This window comes from Camelus dromedarius, chromosome 1 (assembly GCF_036321535.1).
Source record: "Camelus dromedarius isolate mCamDro1 chromosome 1, mCamDro1.pat, whole genome shotgun sequence".
Classification (NCBI taxonomy): Eukaryota; Metazoa; Chordata; class Mammalia; order Artiodactyla; family Camelidae; genus Camelus; species Camelus dromedarius.
The window spans coordinates 35933266-35959811 of NC_087436.1; the positions used below are offsets into that span (position 1 = coordinate 35933266).

Sequence of the window (26546 nt, forward strand, 5' to 3'; positions counted from 1 at the left end):
AGAAATTAAGGTTACAAATTGAATTAAGGTTGCTGATCAGTTGATTAAAAATAGGAGATCATCTTGGATAATCCTGACTGGACAGTGGATCAAAGGAATTATATCACATAACATTACATAAGGATTAAAAATGGAAGACAGAGGCAAAAGAGAATTGGTCAGAGGAGGATGTGACTATGAAAGAAAGGCAGAGAGATGCAACTTTGCAGGCTTTGAAGATGGAGGAAGGGGTCACCAGGCAAGGAACATTGGGAGGAACTAGTAAAGGCAAGGAAACAAATTCTCCCCTAGAACCTCCAAAAAGAAATGCAGCCCTGCCATCACCTTGATTTTCGCCCAGCGAGATCCATATTGGACTTCTAGCCTACAGAACTGTAAGATAATACATTTGTGTTATTTAAGTTGCTAGTCTTGTAGTAATTTCTTACAGCAACAATAGGAAACTAATATACCATGTGGCCCAGAAATTGCACACATGGGCATTTATTCCAAGGAAATGAAAACTTCAGTTCACATAAAAATCTTACATGGATGTTCACAGCAGCTTTATTCATAAGAGCCCCAAACTGGAAATAACCTAAACATTCCTAGATAAGTGAACAGTTAAACAAACTTGGATATATCCATATGTGGAACACTACTCAGCAATAAAAATGTTACAACCACTGACACATACAGCTAGGATGGATCTCAAGAAAATAAAGCTTACTGGTAAAAGCCAATCTCAAATGTTTACATATTTACTGTATGACTGCAGTTATATGGCATTTCTGAAATGACAAAACTGTGCAGACGGACACATACTTGTTTTCCAAGGACAGAGATGAAGGGAAGTAGGGGGAATTCAAGTATAAAGGAGTTTACAAAAGAATTCTTGGTGGTAATCCAAGATACAATGCCGAATCTTAACTGTAGTAGTGATTACATGAATCTATAAATAGGCTCAAACAGCACTGAATTACACACACACACACACACACACACACACACACACACACATACCCCACATGCAAGTATACACAGGCATGTGCACAAATGCAAATGAATGCATGTAAAATCTGGTGAAGACTAAATAAGGTCTGTAGTCTAATTAACAGTATTATACCCATGACAATTTCCTAGTTTAATACTGTTCTACAGTTATATAAAATGTCACCATTCAAAGGAGGTGGATGAAAAGTTCAAGGGATTCTACGTACTACTGTTTTTTTTTTTTAACAATTTTCTATGAGTCTATAATTACGTTAATAAAAAGTTAAAAAACAAGAGGAAAGAGAAAAATGATGCACTAGGTATAAAATTAAGATATTAGAATAGATATTTAAGACAAAATCTCATCCTTTAAAATTTCCATGTTTATATGTTTTTAATATGCTGTATAATATATATATATATATATATATAGCTGTATATATTTATGAACAAATAAGCATATATTGGTGGTTGATACTAAAAAGTACTCATAGGAACGTACAATAAAAAAGTTTAGAGACCAATGCTCTGAAGTATTACTAGCATATCTTTCTTAAACAGTGAAAAACAAAATGCAATATGGCATCCTGACATAATATCATCTCCAGAATATTAACTTAGCATAAAATTTTACTAAAAGCAAGATATACTAAAAATAAATTTGAAGATGCGCTAAGTAGAAATGAAATAAAGCACCAGTAACTCTGGCAACCAGTCATTTATATTACTTCTCTCTGGAAAAGGTTTTAGTAATCCTAATGGATGTTCAATCAGCTGTAAAAGTCTTTTTTACTTTCATCTAATTTATGCATGTTATTGTTGTTATTATTATTATTATATCATATATTCTTATTCATTCTTTTTAGATAATTTGTAACTCAGGATTAACTCTACCAATAGTTTTGGAGGTTATAAGAACAAATGAGACTAAAACTGGCACAAAATTTTTGCTCAGCAAGATCCACTTCCTCTACGACACATACTTGAAGAAGCTTGGTAAAAATCAGCAAATTCAAGCTTCATATATTTGCAGACCATTTTGTTATAAACCAAAGAGTCTCTTTATATAATGAATGATTGTTTTTATTGCCTTTCTAAAAAAGTACAATTTATGGTTTTGGAGTGGAGCCTGGCAAATGTAGACTGATATTAGTCAATCAACAGAGTTAAACCATAAAGACTTCTATTCTGTATCTGTCAATTTCTACGTACTGTTCTATAGAGTAAGTTTAGAATTACTCATGGAAAACTGTAACTCTTAGGTGAACTTACAGCAAGTGATTAACTGGCTTACAAAATATTTTAAACATTTAAAGTCACTCTCTCAATACACACTTCAGCTATCCTGGTATTTCCTGATTTGATAAAGAAAATAGGCAAAGAAAGATTAAATTTCAAATATATCTTTAATATTTTTGGTTCTTCATTTTATCAGAGCTAACTCATTGTTCTTTCATTGCGAATTCTTAAAAATCTTCCTCTCATGGTGTAGGGCTCTCTAAACTTTTTCAAAGTTTTTTAAAAGTGCTTTTTTAAAGTTTTACTTTGAATGTGGAGGATTCACTGCAAAAAATATGATTCAAAATCAAGAAATGAGAAACTCATATGAGGACACTGGATCTTTATTATTACACTGAAACTCGAAGCCTGTGATTTATTTACTTTTTAGAAAGTAACTGACACCTTGTCACAGCTACCTTGCCTTGGAGAGGTTAAAAAGTTGTCCAAGTTCCAGACAGCAAATGAGCAGCCTCTAAACTGCCAACAAGCAACGTGCTTGGACAAGCACTTTCTTTTTACAATGAAGTAACAGGCTTGCTTTTTCAGTGCAACCAAATTCAAACAATGAGAGGAGGCACTCCAAACCATGAGCAGAGAAAACCAAGGGCCAAGCTCACGGTATGCACAGGAAGATTCCCAACTGGGAAACCGTGGGCAAATGCAAGTTTTCAAAGAGATGTTTTAACATTACATATGCATCAGCCCCTCAAGCACCCACAGCTCTGTTAACAGTATGTTATCAGTACGCACAGAACAACAATGCAGATTGTTGTTCTGAATACAACACTCCCTTGAGCTTTCAAGATGATGTACAGTATAGGAAGAGTGCAGAAAATAAATGTGACTCCTCTCATAATTCTCAGCACCATTTGAAAAGGCTATGTTAGAAAATGAATTAATACACAGGATGTGGTCTTTCCTTTGGAAGAGAATAATCAGTGTTGGTGTTTTACTTACTCATTTTATTTAGGGTTGGTGAATACTAAAGCCCTGTGAATTTAAGTTCATCTCTGAAGTAATCATAACATGTGAACTGCTGCATATCTCTCACTTCAAAATTTGGAAAACAGAAAAATTAAGGTCTTGTTCTACATATAAGAGAAAGAGAAAGAGAGAGATGTAAGAACAGGATTAACAAAAGTAGTTCTAAGGAATCTAAAAATACTTTTCACTCCCTTGGAACCATGGTAAATGGATATATTAGTCCAGAAGAAAGTCAAACCCTGGTTCAGGTAAATATTCTATGCAAAGAAAGGACCACATAAAGGCAGACATTTTATACACTCTGTTGTAAGGATTAGCAGATCTATAAGTAGCCTTGGATTTGTAGGAAAGACAACAGATAAAACATTAGAAATCTGGGTATATCATTGAGAAGATTCCATAATTTATTACAGCTAGTGCTTATAGTATGACAAATTTAAATTTTTAATCTAGAAAAACTAATGTGACATTATCTATTTAGAGCTATATTTGTCTCTTATATTACCACTGTAATTCCTTTCATAAATTCAAAACAATGTGTTATCACTGATTCTGAAAATTACTGGACTCTGTGGGTCATCTAAATTCTCCAAGTTCAGTTTGTTTAAAAGTCCTTTTGTATAATATAAACACTAACAATATTTCATATTTGATGTCGGGAGAGATCAGAATTTGTATCTGTCTCATACACCTAACCAGACCCGATATCTCCACCTATATACCCGTCATCTACTACTACCCAGAATGTCTCAGCCTACAGGTGTCAAGGAGCAGCCCTGACCTATAAGAAGAGTAGTGCTGACATGGAGGTATCCACCCTCCTCTGGAGAAGTTAAGCGTGAGCTCTGTATACTGGGGCTGAGCTGCACTTCCCTATATCATTAAGCTTTCATAAATGGGTTCAAAAGGAAGCCCCAAATACCTTCCTTCTCCCACCATTCACAGTAACATGCCTAAAATCTGCCTTAAATCTACCAGTACAAATTCCATGTTGCCCTTCATCTATGTTATTATGACAGACTACCAGTCTGTCCCAGAATTCCAGTTCATCCCTCATGTACTAGATCTACTCCCCACAAATGTCAACACATCCCCTAATCTGCCTCCTTCTCCCACCCCGGTCTTATTTTATAATAAGTAACAGAAAATATATTTTAAAATGCGAGTCAATTTTATCACATACCAATCTCAGGTGGGAGAAATGACCCAGTCCTAGGAAGTCCTAGGAGGCTGTTGTGGCTTTTAAAGATCCTACTTTGTGGTGATTTTTAGTGTTGTGTAAACTCCTAGCTTCAATTAATGATGTCTAACTAAGACAGAAATTCAGAAGCATAAATACAGCCAGGGAGGCAGAGACCTAAAGGAGAGCAGAACACTCTAGCAAAACAAATGTATACATACATACATACATAGACATATAGAGAGACACACATACACCACAACGCCAAGCAAACTGGGCCCATGATGTAGGGAGGAGGCTCTGAGCTGCTGGATACCTTCAACTTGGTTTCTATTATCCTCTTAATGGGGGGAGGCTTCAAGATCCCACAGTTTCTATTGTTAATCTTATTTAAATAAAATTTGCAATTCAGCATTCAAAAACTCTTAACAGAGTTAACACTTTGAATCTTATATAAGTTAACACCTGCTTCTTAATACATCCATGAAAGTAAAGTATATACACTTATAAAAAATAAATTAGAGTGAAACTAGTGAGCATAGTAAATGAGCCTAATGAATTTAATATATATTCCCTTTTTCATCTTATTTGTCTTTACAGAAACTGTTACATTCAAATGTCTATGTTCTCTTAACCAAGGGGTGGATTTAAGAAGTAAGAGAAATGAGTATTAGGGATGAGTAGGGAAAAAGATATAATAAGCATTAATAGTTAGTCATATTATTTGAACTAACATTGTCTAAAATAAGAGAACAAATGTCCCCTTAAATTGCTGTATTGACTGAATTGGTGGGATGTAATATTTACTTTAAATGTATTTGACTACTTATAATAAACTTAGGCATGGCCAATATAAAGTGTGTAAATCTAATGGTTTTAGACAACTCTTTCAAATGACTGATATTGCAATAAAGACTTTGCTAGTACTCTTGCTTATATTTCTAATGAAAAACAGAAGTAGGATACTTATTCTTTTAAAGCAAGTGCCACTGTTAATACTGATGACATCACCTTCTTGAAAGTAATGGAAAGCATTTTTGCCTAATAGTATTAATAAGCTTTTGAACTCATTTTATTCAATGTTTTATGTTTAAGAGAGAGTTTTGGATTGCCAGAAACATGGCTCCTATAAACCTATAAATAGTAAAGAAACCATGACAAGAATATTTCTAACACTACACATAGGGCTGGGAATGGAAATTACAGTGACTTTGTTCCTAATACTATTAAATAGTAACAAATCTGGGGAGTCTCAGAAGTATGCTTCAGTAATTTTACTTTTCCTCATCCAATCTCTGCATCTAGTTATATCTGACCAACAAACAGCAAGTAAAACAATTCATATTAAAACATCCACCATAAGAAACTCTTTGAAGTTTACAAGTAATGGGCTAATGTGGGAAATAATATGCCTTTTCTTTTTGTGTGAAATGCTCAGGAAAACCCTGTTAAGTCGATTAGTACTTGAAGAATCCAATCAGCTTATTCCTGAAAGAGGTATTCTTTATTTTAAATAAACAAAGCCTGCTTTTTGTGGGAGGTGGGGTGAGAAGGGGGGAGGACAGGGGTTGTTACAGGGAGTGCGGGGTGGTGAAATAAATTACCAACATTTCCAGGTTGGGAAGGAGTGTTGGTTTCTTTTCAGGTCAGACTGGCTGTCGCCACCTACACTGACAGGAAGAGTTATTGGAGTGATGGTCTATGTATGATGACTGAGGGACACAGAGACAGCAAAACAAGAGGGAAATCATCTCTCTAATACCTTGTAGATCACCACCAAAAGAAACCTGTTATCCGGGCTTTGTTTTGTTTTGCTTTGCTTTTCATGGAGGATTAAGATTCTTATCTTAATAAGATACGTTGTTAAACTTGAATTTTATATCAGTTTTGTAATCTAGATTTTAAAAACATAACTGTATATATCTGCACATACATAAACTGATAATCCCTCTATGTGCACTGTATTTTGAAACATCTACTACTGAGATTCTTCCATCCAAAAGTATTAACTTTTAATTGAATCTGAGATTTAATGAAAGTCTAGAAAAACCTAAATTTGAAATTTGTAACACTGACCTTATGGAGCTTCATATTTGTGATAAATTTTGCTGTATATCTTATAAATTAGCTTCGACATGATTCAGATTGGGTTCTCAGGACAGCAAATAACTGTGAGAAAAGGGAGTATCTTAGATCATGTCTTCTCTATATAAAACAAATTGGTTTGACATATTTATTTTTTATTTGACTAACTGGCATAGTGCCTTAGTGATGAGAGAAGTGTGTAAAGTATTCATGCTTTTCTTTTACTTTGTCAGCTTGGTTAAGAGTCACCATATGGATTTCTGGTCAAGATGGAGTAGTAGGACCACAAGCTCCCCTCCTCTCATGACTACAACAAAACCACAACTGAGTACTAAACAACCATTGAAAAGAAGATTGGAACCTAGCAAAAAAAAGATTTTCTTCAACTGCAAACATAAAGACGGAACCACAGCAGGACAGTAAGAAGGGTGTGCTTGCGATATAATCGGGCCCCATACCCCCACTGGTAGGTGACCCATAAGCTGGAGACTAAATTGCAGTCTCTCCCATAGAAGTGAGGGTCCAAACCCTACATCAGGCTCCCCAGACTAGGGTTCTGGCACTGGGAGAAGGAGACCCCTGAATATCTGGTTTTGAAGGCCAGTGGGGCTTAACTGTGGGAGCTCCACGGGAATTGGGGAAATAGAGACTTCACTCTCTTGGGAAGCATACACAGAATCTTGCCTGCACCAGGACCAAGGGTAGAGGCAGTGATTCCATAGGAACCTGGGTCAGACTTTCCTGCTGGTTTTGGAAGGTCTCTTGGGGAAGTAGAGGGCAGCTGTGGCTCACCCTAGGGATGTAAAAGTTAGTGGTGGACATTCAGGGAGTATTCATGTACATGAACCTTCCTGGAGGCTGACATCTTGCTTGGGTCAACTGCTCCAAGACCTAGCTCCAGCTTAAGTGCTGGGAAGCCTTAGGCCAAACAACATACTGTGTAGGAATGCAACCCAACCCACTGGAAGACTTCCTGAGCCCATAGCTGCCTCTAGACATGCCCCTAGACACTACTTTGTCCACCAGGGGGCCAGGACCAAGCTCTACCCAGCAGCAGGCAGGCACCAACTCTTTCTGCCAGGAAACCTGCACAAGCCTCTAGTCGAGCCTCACCCACCAGTGGACAGATATCAGAAGAAAACAGCAATCCAACAGCCTGTGGAAGGAGTCTGCAAACGCAGGCCAGACTCTACACTAGGACCAGCTGGACCCTGGCCCTTGGGTGACAAGAGGGGAATGCACTGCTGGGACACACAGGACACCTCATACAGAGGGCCATTTCTCCAAGGTCAAGAAACTTAACTAACCTATATAAAAAAATACAAAGAGGAATTTAGACAAAGTGAGGCAGCAGAAGAATATGTTCCAGGCAAAGGTACAAGATAAAATCCTGGAAGACGAGATAAGTGATGAAAAGATAGGCAATCTACCTCAGAAAGACTTTAGAGTAATAACTGTGAAGATGATCAGAAAACTTGGGAGGAGAATAGATGTACAGAGCAAAGTTTTTAGCAAAGAGTTGGAAATATAAAGAATACCCAAAAAGAGTTGAAGAATACAATTTCCAAAATGACTAATACACTAGAAGGAACCAAGACTGATTAAATGAGGCAGAAGAATGGATCAGTGAGCTACAAGACAGAGCAGTGAAAATCACTATCGATGAACAGAAAAAACAAAAAGAATGAAAAGAAATAAGGATAGTTTAAGAGAACTCTGAGACAACATGAAGCGCACTAATTACAGAGGTCCCAGAAAGCAAAGAGAGAGAAAAGGACCTCTGTAATTTTGAAGAGATTACAGCTGAAAACTTCCCTAACTTGGGGAAGGAAACAGTCACCCAAGTTCAGGAAGTGCAGAAAGTCCCACACAGGATTAACTCAAAGAGGAATACACTGAGGCACATAGTAATCAACTTGAAAAAAATTAAAGATAAGGATAAAGCACTAAAATTAGCAAGAGAAAACCAACAAATAACATACAAGGGAACTCCATAAAGTTATCCACTGATTTTTCAGCAGAAACTCTACAGGCCAGAAGGAAATGGCATGATATATTTAAAGTGATGAGAGGGAGAAACCTACAACCAAGAATACCCTACCCAGCAAGGCTCTCATTCAGATTTAATGGAGAAATCAAAAGCTTCACAGATAAGCAAAAGCTGAAAGAATTAAGCACCATCAAACCAGCTTTACAACGAATGTTAAAGGGACTTCTCCAGGTAAAAAAGGCCACAACTAAAAACAAGAAAAGTAATTGTGAGGGGAGGAGGGTACAAATGCAGGGTATCTAAAATGCATTTGAAATTAAGACAGCAACTTAAAACAATCACACACACACCCATAACTGCAAAACCAAAAATCTATAATAGATATACACACAAAAAAAGAAGAGGAACCCAAATGTAACTCTGTAGTCATCAAACTACAAGAGAAGAGAACAAAAAGAAAAGAGGCACAGAGTATAGCTCAGTGGTAGAGTGCGTGCTTAGCATACACAAGGTCCTGGGTTCAATCCCCAGTTACCGCCACTAAAGGAATAAACAAACAAACTAGCCTAATCACCTCTCAACAACAACAACAAAAAACAAGCAAACATTTTAAAAAAGAGATAAAAAGACCTACAAAAACCAGTCCAAAACAATGAACAGACTAGCAATAAGAACATACATGTTGGTAATTACCTTAAATGTAAATAGATTAAATGTTCTAACCAAAAGGCTGACTGAATGGATACAAAAACAAGACCCATACATATGGTGTCTACAAGAGACATATTTTAGAGCTACAGACACATGTAGGCTGAAAGTGAGGGGATGGAAAAAGATATACCATGCAAATGGAAACCAAAAGAAAGCTGGAATGGCAATACTTACATCAGACAAAATAAATTTTAAAATAAAGACTGTTACAAGAGATGAAGCAGGACACTACATAATGTTCAAGGGATCAATCCCAGAAGAAGATATAACAATTGTAAATATATATGCACCCAAGATAGGAGAACCTCAATATATAAGACACCTGTTAAGAGACATAAAAGGAGAAATCGACAATAACATAATAATAGTGGGGAACCTTAAAACCTCATTTACAGCAATGGATAGATCATCCAGACAGAATATCAATAAGAAAATACAGGCCTTAAATGACATATTAGACCAGATGGGCTTAATTGATATTTATAGAGCATTCCATCCAAAAGCAGCAGAATACATTCTTCTCAAGTGTGCGCAGAATATTCTCCAGAATCAATCACATGCTGACCCACAAAGCAAGCCTCAGTAAATTTAAGAAAACTGAAATTATAACGAGCATCTTTTCTGACCATACACTCTGAGATTAGAAATCAACTACAAGAAAAAAACCATAAAATACACAAACACATGGAGGCTAAACAACATGCTACTAAACAACCAATGGATCACTGAAGAAATCAAAGAGAAAATAAAAAAAAATACCTAGAGACAAATGAAAACTAAAATATCATGATCCAAAACCTGTAAGATGCAGCAAAAGCAGTTCTAACAGGGATGTTTATAGAGATACAGGCTTACCTCAGGAAACAAGAAAAATCTCAGATAAACAACCTAACCTTACATCTAAAGCAACTAGAGAGAGAAGAACAAACAAAATCCAAAGTTAGTAGAAGAAAAGAAATCATAAAGATCAGAGCAGAAATAAATTAAACAGAAACAGAAACAAACAAAAAAAAAAAGATCTGTACTCCAAAAACTATATGATATTGATAAAAGAAACTGAATATGACACAAATAGATGGAAAGATATACCATGTTCTGGAATGGAAGAATCAATATTATTTAAATGGCCATTCTATTCAAGGCAATAGACAGATTCAATGCAATCTTTATCAAATTACCAATGACATTTTTCACAGAGCTGGAACAAAAAATATTAAAATTTGTATGGAAACACAAAAGACACCAAAAAACCAAAATTAACCTTGAGGAAAAACAACAGAGCTGGGGGAATCACACTCCCTGATTTCAGACAATACTACAAAGTTACAGTAATCAAAACAGACACACAGATCAATGGAACAGGACAGAAAGTCCAGAAATAAATCCATGCACTTATGGTCAATTAATCTATGACAAAGGAAGCAAGAATATACAATGGAGAAAAGACAGTTTCTTTAATAAGTGGTGCTAGGAAAACTGGACAGCTACCTGTAAAGAATAAAATTAGAACATTCTCTAATGCTATAAACAAAAATAAACTCAAAATGGACTAAAGTCCTAAATGTAAGACCAAATACTATAAACTCCTACAGGAGAACATAGGCAGAACACTCTTTGACATAAAGTGCAGCAATATTTTTTTTTCAAACCAGCTCCTAGAGTAATGGAAATAAAACAAAAAATAAACAAATGGGACCTATTTAAACTTAAAAGCTTTTGCACAGCTAAGGATACCATCAACAAAATGAAAAAACAACCTACAGAATGGGAGAAAATATTTGCAAATGATGTGACTGACAAGGGACTAATCTCCAAACTATACAAATAGCTCATACAGCTGAATATCAAAAAGACAAACAACCAAATCAAAAAACGGGCAGAAGACCTAAATAGACATCTCTCCAAAGAAGACATCCAGATGGCCAACAGGCACATGAAAAGATGCTCAGTATCACTAATTATTAGAGAAATGCAAGTCAAAACTACAATGAGGTATCACCTCACACCAGTCAAAATGGCAAACATAAAGAAGTCTATAAATAATAAATGCTGGAGAGGGTGTGGAGAAAAAGGAGCCCTCCTACACTGTTGGTAGGACTGTAAATTGGTGCAGCCAATATGGAGGACAGTATAAACGTTCCTTAAAAAACTAGAAATAGAACTACCATATGATTCAGCAATCCCACTCCTGGGCATATATCCAGAGAAAACTATAATTCAAAAACACACATACACTGCAATGTTCACAGCAGCACTGATTACAATAGCCAAGACAAGGAAACAAGTCAAATGTCCACTGACAGACTATTGGATAAAGAAGATGTGGTATATATATATACAATGGAACACTACTCAGCTATTAAAAAAAAATAAAATAATGCAATCTGCAGCAACATGGATGGACCTGAAGACCGTCATTCTAAGCGAAGTTAGCCAGAAAGAGAAAGAATAATACCAATATGGTATCACTTATATGTGGAATCTAAAAAAAAAAAGACACAATGAACTTATTTACAAAACAGAAACAGACTCACAGACACAGAGAACAAACTTACGGTTACAAGGGGGTAAAGAGGGTGGTAAAGGATAAAATGGGAGTTTGAAATTTGCAGATACTAACTACTATATGTAAAATTAAAAAGTTTCTACTGTATAGCGCAGGAAACTATATTCAATATCTTGTAGCAATCCATAATAAAAAAGAATATGAAAACAAATATAGGTATGTATATGTATGACTAAAACATGTTGTACACCAGAAATGGATACAACATTGTAAACCGACTATACTTCAATAATTATTAAAAAATTGAAAAAAAAAAGCCACCATATGATGCCTGTCATTAAGCTATTATTAGCTTAATATCCTTTTAGAAACTAGAAGGGGAATGAATAAACTAATGAAGGAATGAATGTAAAAATGATGAAGACTTAAAGTTACTTGACTGGTTTTTGCCTTATTTTCTCTATTTATTATTTAGGATTAACAATGTTATGGGGCCATCTTAAAAGAAAATTGGTGAACAGATAGTAATTAAGTAAGGAGTATTATTCTAATTATAAGAAATCATTATTTTTATTACTACTCCTACTACAGCTAATGAGTACCAGTCTTGCCTATGGGCCTATGAACTGTTTGATTTTGTCATCACCACAAAACTAGGAAATCTCATGTTTAAAGTCATACACTGATCATCAATTTTGAACTAACCATTTACAAATTTAAACATTATTCAAAAATCTAAATAAATGAATTTGTTAATTGATATGCAGCAAAAATACTGATACATTTTCTTTACAATTTTTAAAAATTTTCAAATCTCTATTTTAATAGCTCATAAAGACAAATTTGCTTTTTCTTAGAAAATATATTTTAAAAAATGGCTCAGTCTTCATGTATCCCTAAGAAAAATTGCTGTAAAAAGTACCATTGAGGTTTGCATGAGTTCTTCTCTAGCCCTTATATCTGAACTTGCTTTTTCCCTGCTAATACTAATGTTTCTTACCGCAAGAAAGCAAATAATTCCCTCTGTTTTCTCCTGTCCTCAGGTCCCCAGAGCCACCCAAGAACAAATACTGAATTACATAAATTCTTTAAAATTTCCAACAGCCACTTATAAAACATGGAAAAACATAAAATAAAGCAGCCTATGAGTTACATATTAACATGGAAACTGTACAACCCTGTAAATTACCTTATAAAAGGAAATTTGATGATTAGTTTGTCCCTCTAAGGCTGAAGTCCCAATAAAAAGACATTTTATGTAAGTTATTTCAAGTTGTTGATTAATAAAGCCTTATGATTCAATAAAGTACAGAGAATTAATTACTTTCTCACCCTAAAAAAGTGGAAAGTAAAGTGAGAGGCTGATGGAAGAATACTTGCCCTATTACACTACACCTTTCCTTTCAGTACCTAAGAGGACATTAGTTCTGATGCCGTCAAGTCTCCTTTTTCTCCCTTTACATTTTAAAGCCCTCTTAGCTTTTTAAGCTTTTTAAGTTTAAAATTTTAAGTTTGTGTGTGGTCTGTTTTCAGGAATGATTGAGATGGACTATGCATGTGTTAGTTTTTTCTTGTAAGTGATGACACTTCTATACTTCTAAATTTTGAGGCATGTTTTAAAGATGTCAAGTCTGGTTTAAATTCTGATGAAAATACAATTCTGTATTTTACGTCCTTGTTTGCATTTTGATTAAGAAACAAAGGTGCACTGCATATTAGATGTTAAGATTAATCTCTGCTTTTACTCTGACCTAGTGAACTTCTCTGGTAACCACATACCGGCAAACACCTTTGCTGTGGTTTTCATCCTTATTAAGTGCTTTAAAATGTTAAATCATTTATTAATTGGCCATTAAATGAAGATTATGCTTTTCTCTTGTCCATGGTGCATTAAAGTGAAGCTTGTTATTTATCATTAAAACATCAAACAACTAAAAATTTATTAGGACTAATCAATAACAGTTATCTTCAGTCATATTCTCTGCATGTTGTATTAAAGGCCAACATTTCATATGAGTAAATATATAAAAATCTTGTAACTTTAAGGAGTGTTTAAAAAACAGAAACCTTAAAGATGCTGTAATTTCCTAGATGCTTTCAAAGGCACTGAAGCTTGGAGTACTTATTTTACAGTTGGTAGCACTGCTTAATGTTACTAAGTATATTAATGTGTACCTGTAGGAACCATCGCCTTATTGAGATCAGCATCAGGCAGTTTGGTTTCAGTGTGTCACGTTGAGTTGTTCTTGCTGTGTTAATCTGCAAAGTTTATAGTTCTCCCCCACAAAATCGTGTTTCTAGTAAAACTCTGGATTTCTAAGATGACTTGTATTCACATGGAGTTTACTGGTATCCTCAGAAGAATTAAAGTTAATCAGTGAGCAAACAAAACATATAAAAATAAATGAACAATGTACTTTTTCAGATAAAGCATAGACATTTCTTATTTATTCACATGGGTACTTTAGAAATGTTAAGCAAGTATTCTACTATAATTTATGTTTATGTTTAAAGTTAATATTGAATATGGCATATCTTTAAATGGACTGGTTTATTTACTCGACAGGACTAATCAAAAGTAGAATAGGAAACTAGATTTGGATTTAGGAAGAAAAATATATTGATTTTAAAATAAAATATATTTAATTCAAATAGAGTGAGCTGAAAATTAAGAATAAAAACAACTGAACCTTTATATAAATAAACAGTATTTCAGTTAAGGAATGCAAGCTTGAATGCTGGGTAGCTGCATTTTAAATAATGGAGATCTAGGTAATTTGAACAAACACTCCTGCTCAGAATAACTAGAAAAACTGGAGAAAAACATCTATTTGAAGAAATCAGAGAACTAACAAGTAATAATGAAGCCAAGATCTAGGAGAAGGAGGAGTATAGACACAAGTCCTATATTTAGAATAGCTTTTCATTTGGAAGCAGATCTCATTCCTGGAAGAAGCTATTGAGAGCTAAGAAGCTAGCTGCCCTTTCAACATGCTTATGGGTCAGGAGGCGAGAACTGGAATCAAAGCTCACTAAGAAGAGAGTTGTAGTAAAGATTCCAGGGAAGAGCAAAGACCACTTACTGCAGTGATGATGTTCTGTATGTGCACTGTCCAACAGCATTGTCATCGACCACAAGGGAGTATCAAGCACTTGAAATGTGGTGAAGTGTGAGATTAAAGAACTGAATTTGAAATTTTCTTTAATTTTAATCAATCTAAATTTAAATAGCTAGTAGCCTCTGTATTGGACAACATATATCTGTAAGAGGTGATGCACAACTGTTTACACTGCAGCACTGAATATTACATCAAAAACTTGAGACTGATTAAGGATCCAAATATAAATGGTAAAACTTGAAAGAATTGAATAGAAAATATGATTTTGGGTGAACAGAAGGATTTCTTTAAGAAGACATGAAGAACACAAGAAGGAAAAGACAGATAAACTTGATTGAACTCCTCTACAATAAAAGACCACATAAAACATAAAGGGTAAAGATAAGCAATAAGACTGGGAGAGGATATCTGAGTTACATATAATTGACAAAGGATTAGTAATCAGAATCTGTGAAGATCTACAAAGTGATAGGAAAAATGGCAAAAGATACTCTTAAAGTTTTTAGAGTTGGGGGTAGAGGTCACAAAATAATCCTATTTCCCCTATCTGGATACAGCAGGGGACTGGAAGAGGGCAGTGAGGGAGGTAGGTATGAGAGAATAAGAACCCAGAGGAGTAAGAGATATGGAGATCAATATATGTATTTTCTTACTGGAGAATGTAGCTGAATGGTACATTCACATGGCTTCCTAACACTTCACCTCTGAATTCGATGCACTGACTGCAGGCTCCCCCTCAGGGGCAAAACCTTTTGTGTCAGTTTACAGCACAGTAGAGTAGGCACCTTGGAAGCTCTGCCTCCAAGAAGTTCCAAAAGGAAAAAACAGAGCCCAGAATGAGTTGAGGTGGGCATTCTCAGTTCCTTTACCCAAACTAATCGGTTAAGACATTTTTTCTCACAGAAGTGACACATTGTGAAACTGGTAATACTTGACAGAAATATCTAAAGACAGGGCTTACATTTCTTCTGTGTATGGAATCACTTGTATGAATTAAATAGTAATTCCACTTTTAAAACCACTAAACGAATACAAACAATGCCCCAATTCTTTACTTTTTCTGAATTTTTCTGTCAAACTGCATGTAATTGATACAAATCTATCAGAAGTTAGCATTACATGAACTGCTTCCTACAGAGCAAGATGAGGGCATTTATTAGAGTATGGGCAGAAAGTGACATCTTTGCAAAGTTTTACATGGGAGCAGTTTTTTAAATCTCTGCACTATTTCAGACGATTTTCAGGTAGCAAATAGCTGAAGCCCCTCTGTAGCATCAAAGTGAAAGGGGGAAGCCTAGCTGTAAGCACAGATCTTGAAATATGAGGCAGTGTTCACCTATAAATTGGCTTATTAACAATCTACAATACACACAATGAAACAGAATATATTGTAAAAAAAAAAATATGAACAACAAAATATCCCCAATACTACTATACAGTATAGAAGTGATGACTGTATCTGAGAAACCCACCTCCAGGAGCATCTGTTTTCCTTCATGCATAGTCAATTCTTCTTTTATTCTTGTGAATACTTCTATTATTAACCCCTGTCCACTAATCTATGAGAGGAAGTCCTTTCACTGCAGAAGGAAGAGAAGAGATAGAGGTATCCTTCAGACCCTTTCTCATTCTGCTGGCTCTATTAAACATACACAGGAAAGATGGATATCTAACTAGAAAAGTGATACTTCAAAGTCCTCTATTCATCTCTGTGAAATCTGGCCATGACTAGGAAATCAGATGAGGTTAGATACAGAAAGCACACTGCTTTATTTTTTGCCTCGATCATTAGTGCTGAGATGGAAAACTGATGAAACAAAAATGTGACACATATTTTTCCGGAATTCATTTGGATGCTGGTATAATGCCAAAAGTGCTATCACTGAAGCAGAGATATGCAGCCACCACTTCAACTGTTATGTTGGTGCATATAGCAACATCAGGAACTTTTCTTCCTCGTCTTGTAAACATTTAAACCAATGTGCATTTTTGAAAAAAAAAAAAAGAGATTACAGTATTGTTATAATATCCTGGGACTATTATGTAGGAAGAGGGTATTTCCAATAATCAACTGATCTTAGCAAACAGATAAGATTAAAATTAACTCGTCAGAAATGCAAATCAAAACTACAATAAGGTATTATCCCACATTGGTCAGAATGGCCATCATTGAAAAGTCCACAAGTGATAAATGCTGGAAAGGGTGAGAGAAGGGAACCCTTTTAACACTGTTGGTGGTAAAGTAATTTGGTGCAGCCAGTATGGAAAACAATATGGATATTCCTACAAAAAATTTAGAAATAGAGTTACCATATGGTCCAATAATCCCACTCCTGGGCATATATCCAGAGAAAACTCCAATTAAAAAGATACATAACATCAATGTTCACAGCAGCACTATTTACAATAGCCATGACATGGAAACAACCCAAATATTCACAGACAGATGACTGGATAAAGAAGTTGTGGTATATTTATACAATGAAATACTACTCAGCCATAAAAAAGAATGAAATAATGCCATTTGCAGTAACATGGACAGACCTAGAGATAATCATACTAATTGAAGTCAGATGGAGAAAAATATCATATGCTATCACTTACACAGAGGATCTAAAAAAATGAGACAAATGAACTTATTTACAAAACAGAAACAGACTCATAGACAAAGAAAACAAATTTATAGTTACCAAAGGTGGGGGGATAAATTAGGAGTTTGTGATTCACAGATACAAACTATTATAAACAAAATAGATAAACAACAAGGTCCTACTGTATAGCACAGGGAACTATATTCAATAGTTTGCAATTATCTATAATGGAAAAGAATATGAAAAAGAATATATATATATTCTTGTAAAACAATCATGCTGTACACCAGAAACTAACACAACATTGTCAACTATACTCTATTTAAAAAAAATTAACTCAGATGAAACTAGTAGAAGCAATTCAGGCAATAGGTCAGTGTAGGCAAGGGGAAGGCAGAGATCAGGAATGAAGGCTGAAGCAGTGGTCAAAGAGAGTGGGAAATTGAAGGGAAACAAACAGTGGCAGGAAGCTTGTTCAGGGTATGGCCATCCTGGAGAGTTCATCTTAATATTTATGTGCACAGTGAAAGCTTCTACCTTGTGGTTAAAAAACCTAATCTGAATATGACTGGTGAAAGTTGGGAGTTAATGGAAATTTCTGGGGTTAGTATAGGCTGGAAAAGCCTAAAGAAAAGGTATCTGAATGGTTCAAGCAGAGTGAAAAAGAGGCTGTTCTAGGAAACCACTTATGAGAAACTGGGTTATGGCATGGTTTGGTCTCTCGTGTATGATCCAGGTTTCACTTGTGGTAAACTTACAACTCTGAGCAGATGATAAAGAAACAACATAGAAACAGAAAATCACAGATGAATAAAATTTCCTATAAAAGGCAGAGGAAATTTAGAAGAGTGGTGACACTGTACCATAGAGCAGGGTTTCTCAAATCTTAGCTACACCAACATTTGGGTCCATAAAATTTTTGTTGAGGGGAGCTGTCCTGTGCATCTTAGGATGTTTAGCACCATCCCCGGCCCTACCGAGTAGATACTAGAAATATCTCTCTCCAGTCCACAACCAAGGATACTTCTTTATACCATCAAATGTCCCCTGGAGAGCAAAATCATCCTGGTTTGAGAACCACTGACTTGGGGGAAAATTAGTCATTTACTTGCCATTTTGATTCACAGGTGCTCCCCACAGTACATTTTAAATACTTTCTCAGTATAGCACTTCTGCTGCATGAAACGGATAATGCTGATTTGTTAGTAGTCTCACCATGAGACCACCAAGAATCAAAACAGTAGTCCTGCTTTTGGTTTTAAGTTGATCTGTAAAATCATTTGACATCTTATGACATGTCTTCTTGCATTCTGAACTAATGTTGTAAACTTCAGAGACACATTTAACCACTTCTCATATGCTTATGCCTTGCCACCTAAATTAGAGTAAATTTCCAATAACAGAGAACCCACTAGTAAGTTTGGCATAATCTCCTTTTTTTTTTTTAACATTTTTTATTGATTTATAATCATTTTACAATGTTGTGTCAAATTCCAATCTAGAGCCCAATTTTTCAATTATACATGAACATATATATATTCATTGTCACATTTTTTCTCTGTGAGCTACCATAAGATCTTGTATATATTTCCCTGTGTTATACAGTATAATCTTGTTTATCTATTCTATATTTTGAAATCCCAGTCTATCCCTTCCCACCCCCTGCCCCCTTGGCAACCACAAGTTTGTATTCTATGTCTATGAGTCTGTTTCTGTTTTGTATATAAGGAAGACATACAAATGATCAATAGACACATGAAAAAATGCTCAATATCACTAATTATCAGAGAAATGCAAATCAAAACTACAATGAGGTATCACCTCACACCAGTCACAATGGCCATCATTCAAAAGTCCACAAATGACAAATGCTGGAGAGGCTGTGGAGAAAAGGGAACCTTCCTACACTGCTGGTGGGAATGCAGTTTGGTGCAGTCACTGTGGAAAACAGTATGGAGATTCCTCAAAAGACTAGGAACAGACTTACCATATGACCCAGGAATCCCGCTCCTGGGCATATATCCAGAAGGAACCCTACCTCAAAATGACACCTGCACCCCAATGTTCATAGCAGCACTATTTACAATAGCCAAGACATGGAAACAGCATAAATGTCCATCAACAGATGACTGGATAAAGAAGATGTGGTATATTTATACAATGGAATACTATTCAGCCATAAAAGCTGACAACATAACGCCATTTACAGCAACATGGATGTTCCTGGAGAGTGTCATTCTAAGTGAAGTAAGCCAGAAAGAGAAAGAAAAATACCATACGAGATCGCTCATACGTGGAATCAAAAAAAAAAAAAAAAAAAAAAAAAAAACCAACCAAACAAAACATAAATACAAAACAGAAACAGATTCATAGACATAGAATACAAACTTGTGGTTGCCAAGGGGGCGGAGGGTAGGAAGAGATAGACGGGATTTCAAAATTGTAGAACAGATAAACAAGATTATACTGTATAGCACAGGGAAATATACACAAGATCTTATGGTAGTTCACAGAGAAAAAAATGTGACAATGAATATGTGTATGTTCATGTATAACTGAAAAATTGTGCTCTACACTGGAATTTGACACAACATTGTAAAATGATTATAAATCAATAAAAAATGTTTAAAAAAAACTTATCAATGCAATGCTTTAACTTACACAGTTACCCCTGGGAATTTCAATCTAACCAAAGACCCAACATAACTGGCTATTTTTTTTTAACATTTTTTATTGATTTATAATCATTTTACAATGTTGTGTCAAATTCCAGTGTAGAGCACAATTTTTCAGTTATACATGAATATGTATATATTCATTGTCACAATTTTTCTCTGTGAGCTACCATAAGATCTTGTGTATATTTCCCTGAGCTATACAGTATAATCTTGTTTATCTATTCTACACATAATTGGCTATTTTTAATGATAAGTTTTCATTGCACATTTTCACTTTAGAAACGGCTGCCCAAGACCTCACTGAAAAGGATATTCTCAGTAATACACAGCTGTGGTAGCAGTTCAACGTTTCATAACACACATTCAAACTACTGGGCAAATAATCTTTTTCAATTGTAAGACAATACTTAGCAAGATAATGACGAATAGAGCATGAAGTACTCCTATGTTCATGATAAAACTTATTTTTTCAAAGTATACATAAACATAAAGGATAAATACTTTAAAAGGATCTCATTCTTTTTAGGATGTTAAAAACAACAGCAGTCTGTACAGATACTTATTTTAACACATATGAATTACTGATATTTTTCTGGCTGGTATAGTATTTGAAATCACACTTTTAAAGAAAACTAAATGTTTGTTAAAATTAACATGCATATTTAAAATTCTTGCAGGCACTAGCAGATTCAGTTGTGGCTTTGGTCTTAAAAAACATTCAGGTGGGGCCTAATGGAAATCAAGCAGTAAACACAAAATAAGTTTGCATTCTTTCTTTTCAATTTTTCTTTTACTGCATTCAGTTGAATTCTAAATCATTTTTACCAAATGGACATGACTGTTCTCTTGGCCTATTAGCAACATATACATACTACTGCTGTAAAAAGTACCAAGTTTCCATAAGAAAACTACAGAGTGAACATATAGCTGCCCATTGCTATCAATAAGGCTGAAAATTCACATGTGGCATCACTAATTTAATTTGGGATTGCTATGAAGTAAATTTCTAGTCAAATTCTACCAAATAAGATTATATTCAAAATTTAAATTCTGTTTAACCCTTTTTTCCTAAAGGCTACAGTATCTGTCAGGAAAAATAATAATACAATCACATACAACAATGACAAATGATTTACTGAGTGTTATTGTGAAGTATTTCAGTGCTATGCTATCTCATGGAATCCTTGAAAGTGTCTATGAGATAAAATTTTATTATTATCTTTAACTTTTTGGAGAGAGGTTAAATAATTTGCTCAAATTCATACAGGAAGTAAATAACACAGCCAGAATTTAAACTCACATCTATCTTCCTCTACAGACCATAGTAGTAACTACTTCACTGGTTTTCAAATCTAGCTGGATCTTTTAAAAAATATGGATTCCTAGGTCTGACCATCTCAACGATTCTAATTCAGTAAGTCTGCAGCAGGGCCAGAAAACCCTTGTGTTTTTTCAAAGTTCATCCGGTGATTCTGACGTCCAGCTAGATTTGAGGAGTACTACACTAAGTTATTCTGCTTTCTTTCCCTTTAAGTTGTGTATAACACAAAAGCAAATAAATCTGAGAAATCCATCTCAGATTTCTAGGGAGTTTCCTTCTCACCTGCCCCCACCACCCAGATCAACTTCCATTAACCAAGGTATAGCTTTTATTACATGAAAATTGGTTTAAAGAGGCTTTTGATGGAAATAACGGATGGGAGGGGGTTTAAAAAAAAAGTAAACTGGGAATTAACTATCTTTTAATTGCACAAAACCTGTCCAGTCTCAAGGAATATTTTTCTTTTCATTCTCCTGCCATAGAAGAAGGGGGAAAAAAGGGAATCATTTGAGGGAATGGACTAAACATCTGTGGAGAATTTCTTTAATAACAACTATGAAAGAAGGAAAGGCAACAGTTTTATACTCTGAGTGTAAAAATGTAATTATTTACAGCTGAAAAGGAAATAGGAACATCTGATGCCTAGGCAGACTAAGGTCCTACAGAAAGTCAGCAGATATTTGAGTGGCTACTATGTGCAAGGCATTATATTAAGAACTCAGCTAGTTATGTATGGTCTAGAGAGCATATAATATGATTAGAAAAGAAACAGTACAATCAAAATCTAGGTATAACTTCTGGTGGGAAAAAGCTACTGCTGCTTTGACAAACCAGCCAGTGATCTTCTACTGTTTTCCAGATGTTAGATTAGATGGCTAATGTTATTTAAGCTAGTAGTTTTAAATTAAAAGCATTTTTCATATAATAAACTTTATAAAGGGAAATTTAGTTATAAAACCATGTAGTTTAAAAGAATGATTTTTATGTTTTGTATTTTAGAAAGCATTTTGATTATCTCCAGTACAAGCAGAAAATTAAGCAATTTTAAGAGGTAGGTGGAGTTAGTATCATTTCCTCAGTTTCAGAAGAAATTGAAACTCAGATGGTTTGGTGGCTTGCTTGAAACCACAAAAGGCTAGTAAGTGGCAAAGACAGACAAACAAACAAACACCTAAAATTCAGACTTTCTGACACTGAGTTCACATGCCAGATGGCTTGGCCCTGATAATAACTAACCTGGGCATTAATTAAATTTACTTGAAGCACAACCAAACTTTTTCTGCAATAATTAAACTCTTTATCTAAAATGATAAATCAAAAGCAAGTGTGTGTGTGTATACATATATATGTATTTCATAGATTTTGCAAGCTAGAAGAGACTACTAGGTTATCTGCATACAAGGGCCAGAGAAGCCAATCATACCAACTGCCCAAAATCACAAGTGAGTTGGGGGCAGAACTGGGTCTAGAACTAAGGGCTCACTTAAACCAGCCAGTGGGTCAAATCTGGTTTTTAGGCTACTCAAGGTTAGAATGATTTCTACATTTTTAGAAGGTTGTGAAAAACAGAGGAAGAGGAGCAAAGGGAAGAGGATGGCAGAGTCGAGGGCGGTGGGGAAGCAGCAGAGACCATATGTAGCCTGCATAGCTTAAAATATTTACTCTCTGGACTTCGACAGAAAAAGTTTACAGACCCTCATTTTAAAGAAAAATGGAGATACTGAGACCTTAGAACAAAAAGAATAACACCCCTATGCCCCTGGTATATCAGGTAATAAAACACAATTTTAAAACGTAGCCAAAACGTTATTTATAAATAGAGAATTAAAGACAATATCTTTTTCTCCTTCAAACTAGTGAAAGGTTTTAATGTAATCTTACTTCAAGTTTTAAACACCTGTATTCTCAGGAATTTCTCTGGTTAGAGAATTAGGGGATTTACTACTTGTCTATAATGTGTAAAAATATAGAAACCAAAATAGAGAATCTAATGTGAATGCCAAAAATAAGAATTTATGTTGCCTAACTAGACATATAAACCTCTCCTCAAAAGAACAAATCAAACGCTGGCCCATGCCTACCAGGAACATTGGGTATTAGATGTCATCAGTGACCCTAGCTGACTTCCTATTACAGTGCCAACCACAATTACTTTTAAAGCCAAATGTACCACATATGAACCTCTCTATATATGAAATCTGTCTCCTATCACCACAGTGGCTAAAGAGACTTTAAAAAAATCACTTTAGATCCAAACTGTACCTGTAAAATAGCTAAATCAATGGTTATACTACTAAGTTCTTTATTAGCTTTCCCTTTCCTTTGGAATCAATCACATGCTTAAAACACCTTATATCCTTTCTGATGAAATTCCCCTGTGAAGAACACTATTTCAAGTTAATGATTTTAACAGAAAGTCCAATGCTATAAGCACGAATTCTTATTGTAGTTGCAAGAGGGTGACATTTATTATGTGTGCGTGCATGTACAGAAAATTGTGTCAAGTTCCATTCCTGATATGGAGATACTAAATAAAGTCTTATAAAGTGTGTGTGAGTTGATGATTTGAAAAGTTTGCAAAGAAACACATTCAGTGATTTAGGTGAGGAAGCAACCTGTCTGCTCCCATTTTACTCCTTCCAGATTGCTAGCATCTGCAGGGAAAATTGCCTAAGGTCCTAGTCCACTTAAGTACACGAATTGAAAAAAGTTCCCCTAAAGTTATTCTTTTTGACTTCTTATTATGCTTTATAATCTTGGGCCCAAGGGTGTAGGGGATATAGAAAACATAAATATGTCTAGGAAGGAAAACTGGCTGGGAGAAAGGAGGAGCATAAGATTTTAACACTGTCTGTTAGCTCTCCCTATTTCATAAGATCAAAGGCAGATCAAGCATTTTCACTCATATTTTAGTGTAAATGAGTTTCACAACCTGGAATGGACCAATGCAGCTGTGGGAAGTCTATCTGCAGGTATTAACAGAAGCACAGGGGCATGTCAAATTAAAGACTATTTGCATGCTTGCAGCAGTATTACTTTTTCTAGTATTCTTTACTGCAAACATAATGTTAGCCATATTATGTGTTTAAAAGAGACTGTGAGCTATCATTCTTAATACTGTTTCACAGAAAAATGTGAATCTGAACAATTTATGTAGAGCACAATTTTGAGAACACAGTTCCTTCTTAACCTGATCTGCATAAAACAAATGTGGAATTTGCTAAATATTTTTAGAGACGAAGCACAGAAATTTCAAGAGATCAAACCCAGAAATCTGAACGAATAAGTTTTATAAGAAACAATGTTGCCTCTCTCAAGAAAACAGAAGCCATACAGAGATCTCATAGCTTATATTTTTATAAGCAAAATTCCAGAGTAATTCACCAATTAGGGTGTTGTCCAAGAATGGGAATGGAAGTACGTCTGCTTCTTAAATCAAAATTCATTGTATTTACTAGTGGACATAAAAGAAACCTAGGGATCTGCCATGGATTTATAAAGGTAGTGTAATAAAAAGTAATTACCCTTAAAAACTAATTTCAGGGTTTTTCTGTGAATGCTTCACAGAAAAAAGTTCTACATTTGCTATTATAATGTTAATGAAGGCCCAAGTAATTAGAGAGATGACAAAACAAGATTTGATGCCCTAAGAACTATCATTGTATACTTTTTCCCCCTGCCTGAACATAAAGTGATATAAATTAAGAGAAAGAATATTTTAAAAATAACATCAAGACACCCTTTCCAGAACAGAGTCAATGAAGAATAAGAACCAACAGTAAGTCAGAACCCGAGGCAGAGTGCCCTTCACAGGTGCATCAGCCTTATCTTGCTAACATGTCCAGGAAGCCAGGAGACCCAATGCGATGGAAACACTGAAAGAGACAGAGCAAAGCATGAGGACCCCAGCAGACAGAGACCTGCACGTTCACTTTAGAGTTGAACAGAAAACTGTCAAAATAAAAATTAAGGCTTTTCCCTTCCTAAATTAAAAATCTACGCTCTTAATACCTATTACTACTACTTCTAAATATCACAGAAGCTGAAGTGAGTTCACTCAAGACACTAGGACATGTACTTTCAAAGAATCACTGATAAGAGACCAGGAGTGGGGATAGGAAGTCTCTTTCTTCTTAAAGGCGCAAGCACTTTTCTACAGTTAGACAGCAAATGAAGACATAATAACATGATTACAGACCCTAATTTTATAGTTTATGAAAAAATCTTTTACCTACGATGCAACAAGCCAGCTTTCTCTGCAGCTAATATGAGGCAGGCTATTTGTTGTTGTGTTGTTTTTACTTTCAAAATTTTGGGATATGTTCAAAGTTAAATCAAGTTTCCACATGAAATATTAATGCTCTCATGTTACACTGGTGGGCATGTTTTATTTCAGCAAGTGTTGACATGCTATCATTACAATAGCTCATTCCTGCTGGGGGAAATGAAAGAGATTTAGGAGAGCTTAAAGGAGGCACTCCACCTCCCCCACCTCCCAAAAGGCGAGGGCAGTCAATGCAAACACGAGGCTGGGCCACGGGCTCCTACTCTTTCCCACCTCGTTTCTGCTGATGTACAGATTGGCCTTTGGATCCCACTGCTGGGAACTGAATTATCATAATTCTCAGTCCACTGCATACTATCACAATGGTCCTCAGGAGGCTCTTCTCTTACTTAATATTTCTTTTCAATCTCAGTATTGGCTACTAGCCCCTTTTCTCTACCCTCACTAAAAATGAGAACCTATGCATCTGGTATAGAATCTTATATATACACATTAATCCTTGAATAATACAGATACCCTTGTTTTACTTAGATGTTTAATTTACATAAATAATATTATGCTATAGATCTTGTCAGGCCTTTTAATAATCTATGTCACATTCCAAGTTCCCTCATGCTGTTACAGCACTGTGGAAGAGAAGAGCACATCAGGGAACTGGCCTGGTATTATTAGCAAGGCCTTCATGTCACTGAGAGCTGGCCTAACACTCAAGTGTTCAGTTGAACATAAACAATTCCACAGAACATCAACATTAGACAAGGCCACTCTGTGACCATAATGGATCACGACAAACACAAGACTAGGACATAATCATGTTTGAATACAGACATACGAACATTGTCC

General features: G+C 35.3%; 1 protein-coding gene across 5 annotated transcripts in view; it reads right to left on the minus strand.

The window, feature by feature from the left end:
- AFG2A (AFG2 AAA ATPase homolog A) overlaps positions 1 to 26546 on the minus strand; it is a 303934-nt gene that overhangs the window by 105919 nt on the left and 171469 nt on the right. Inside the window, exon 15 of one of the 5 annotated variants that reach the window (XM_031466465.2) lies at positions 16302 to 16408. The exons of the other annotated variants lie outside the window; for them this stretch is intronic. Coding sequence (XP_031322325.1) covers positions 16406 to 16408 — 3 coding nt within the window. The 3' untranslated portion in view covers positions 16302 to 16405. Of the gene's footprint in view, positions 1 to 16301; positions 16409 to 26546 lie in introns of those variants that run through there. 5 annotated transcript variants of the gene reach the window in all.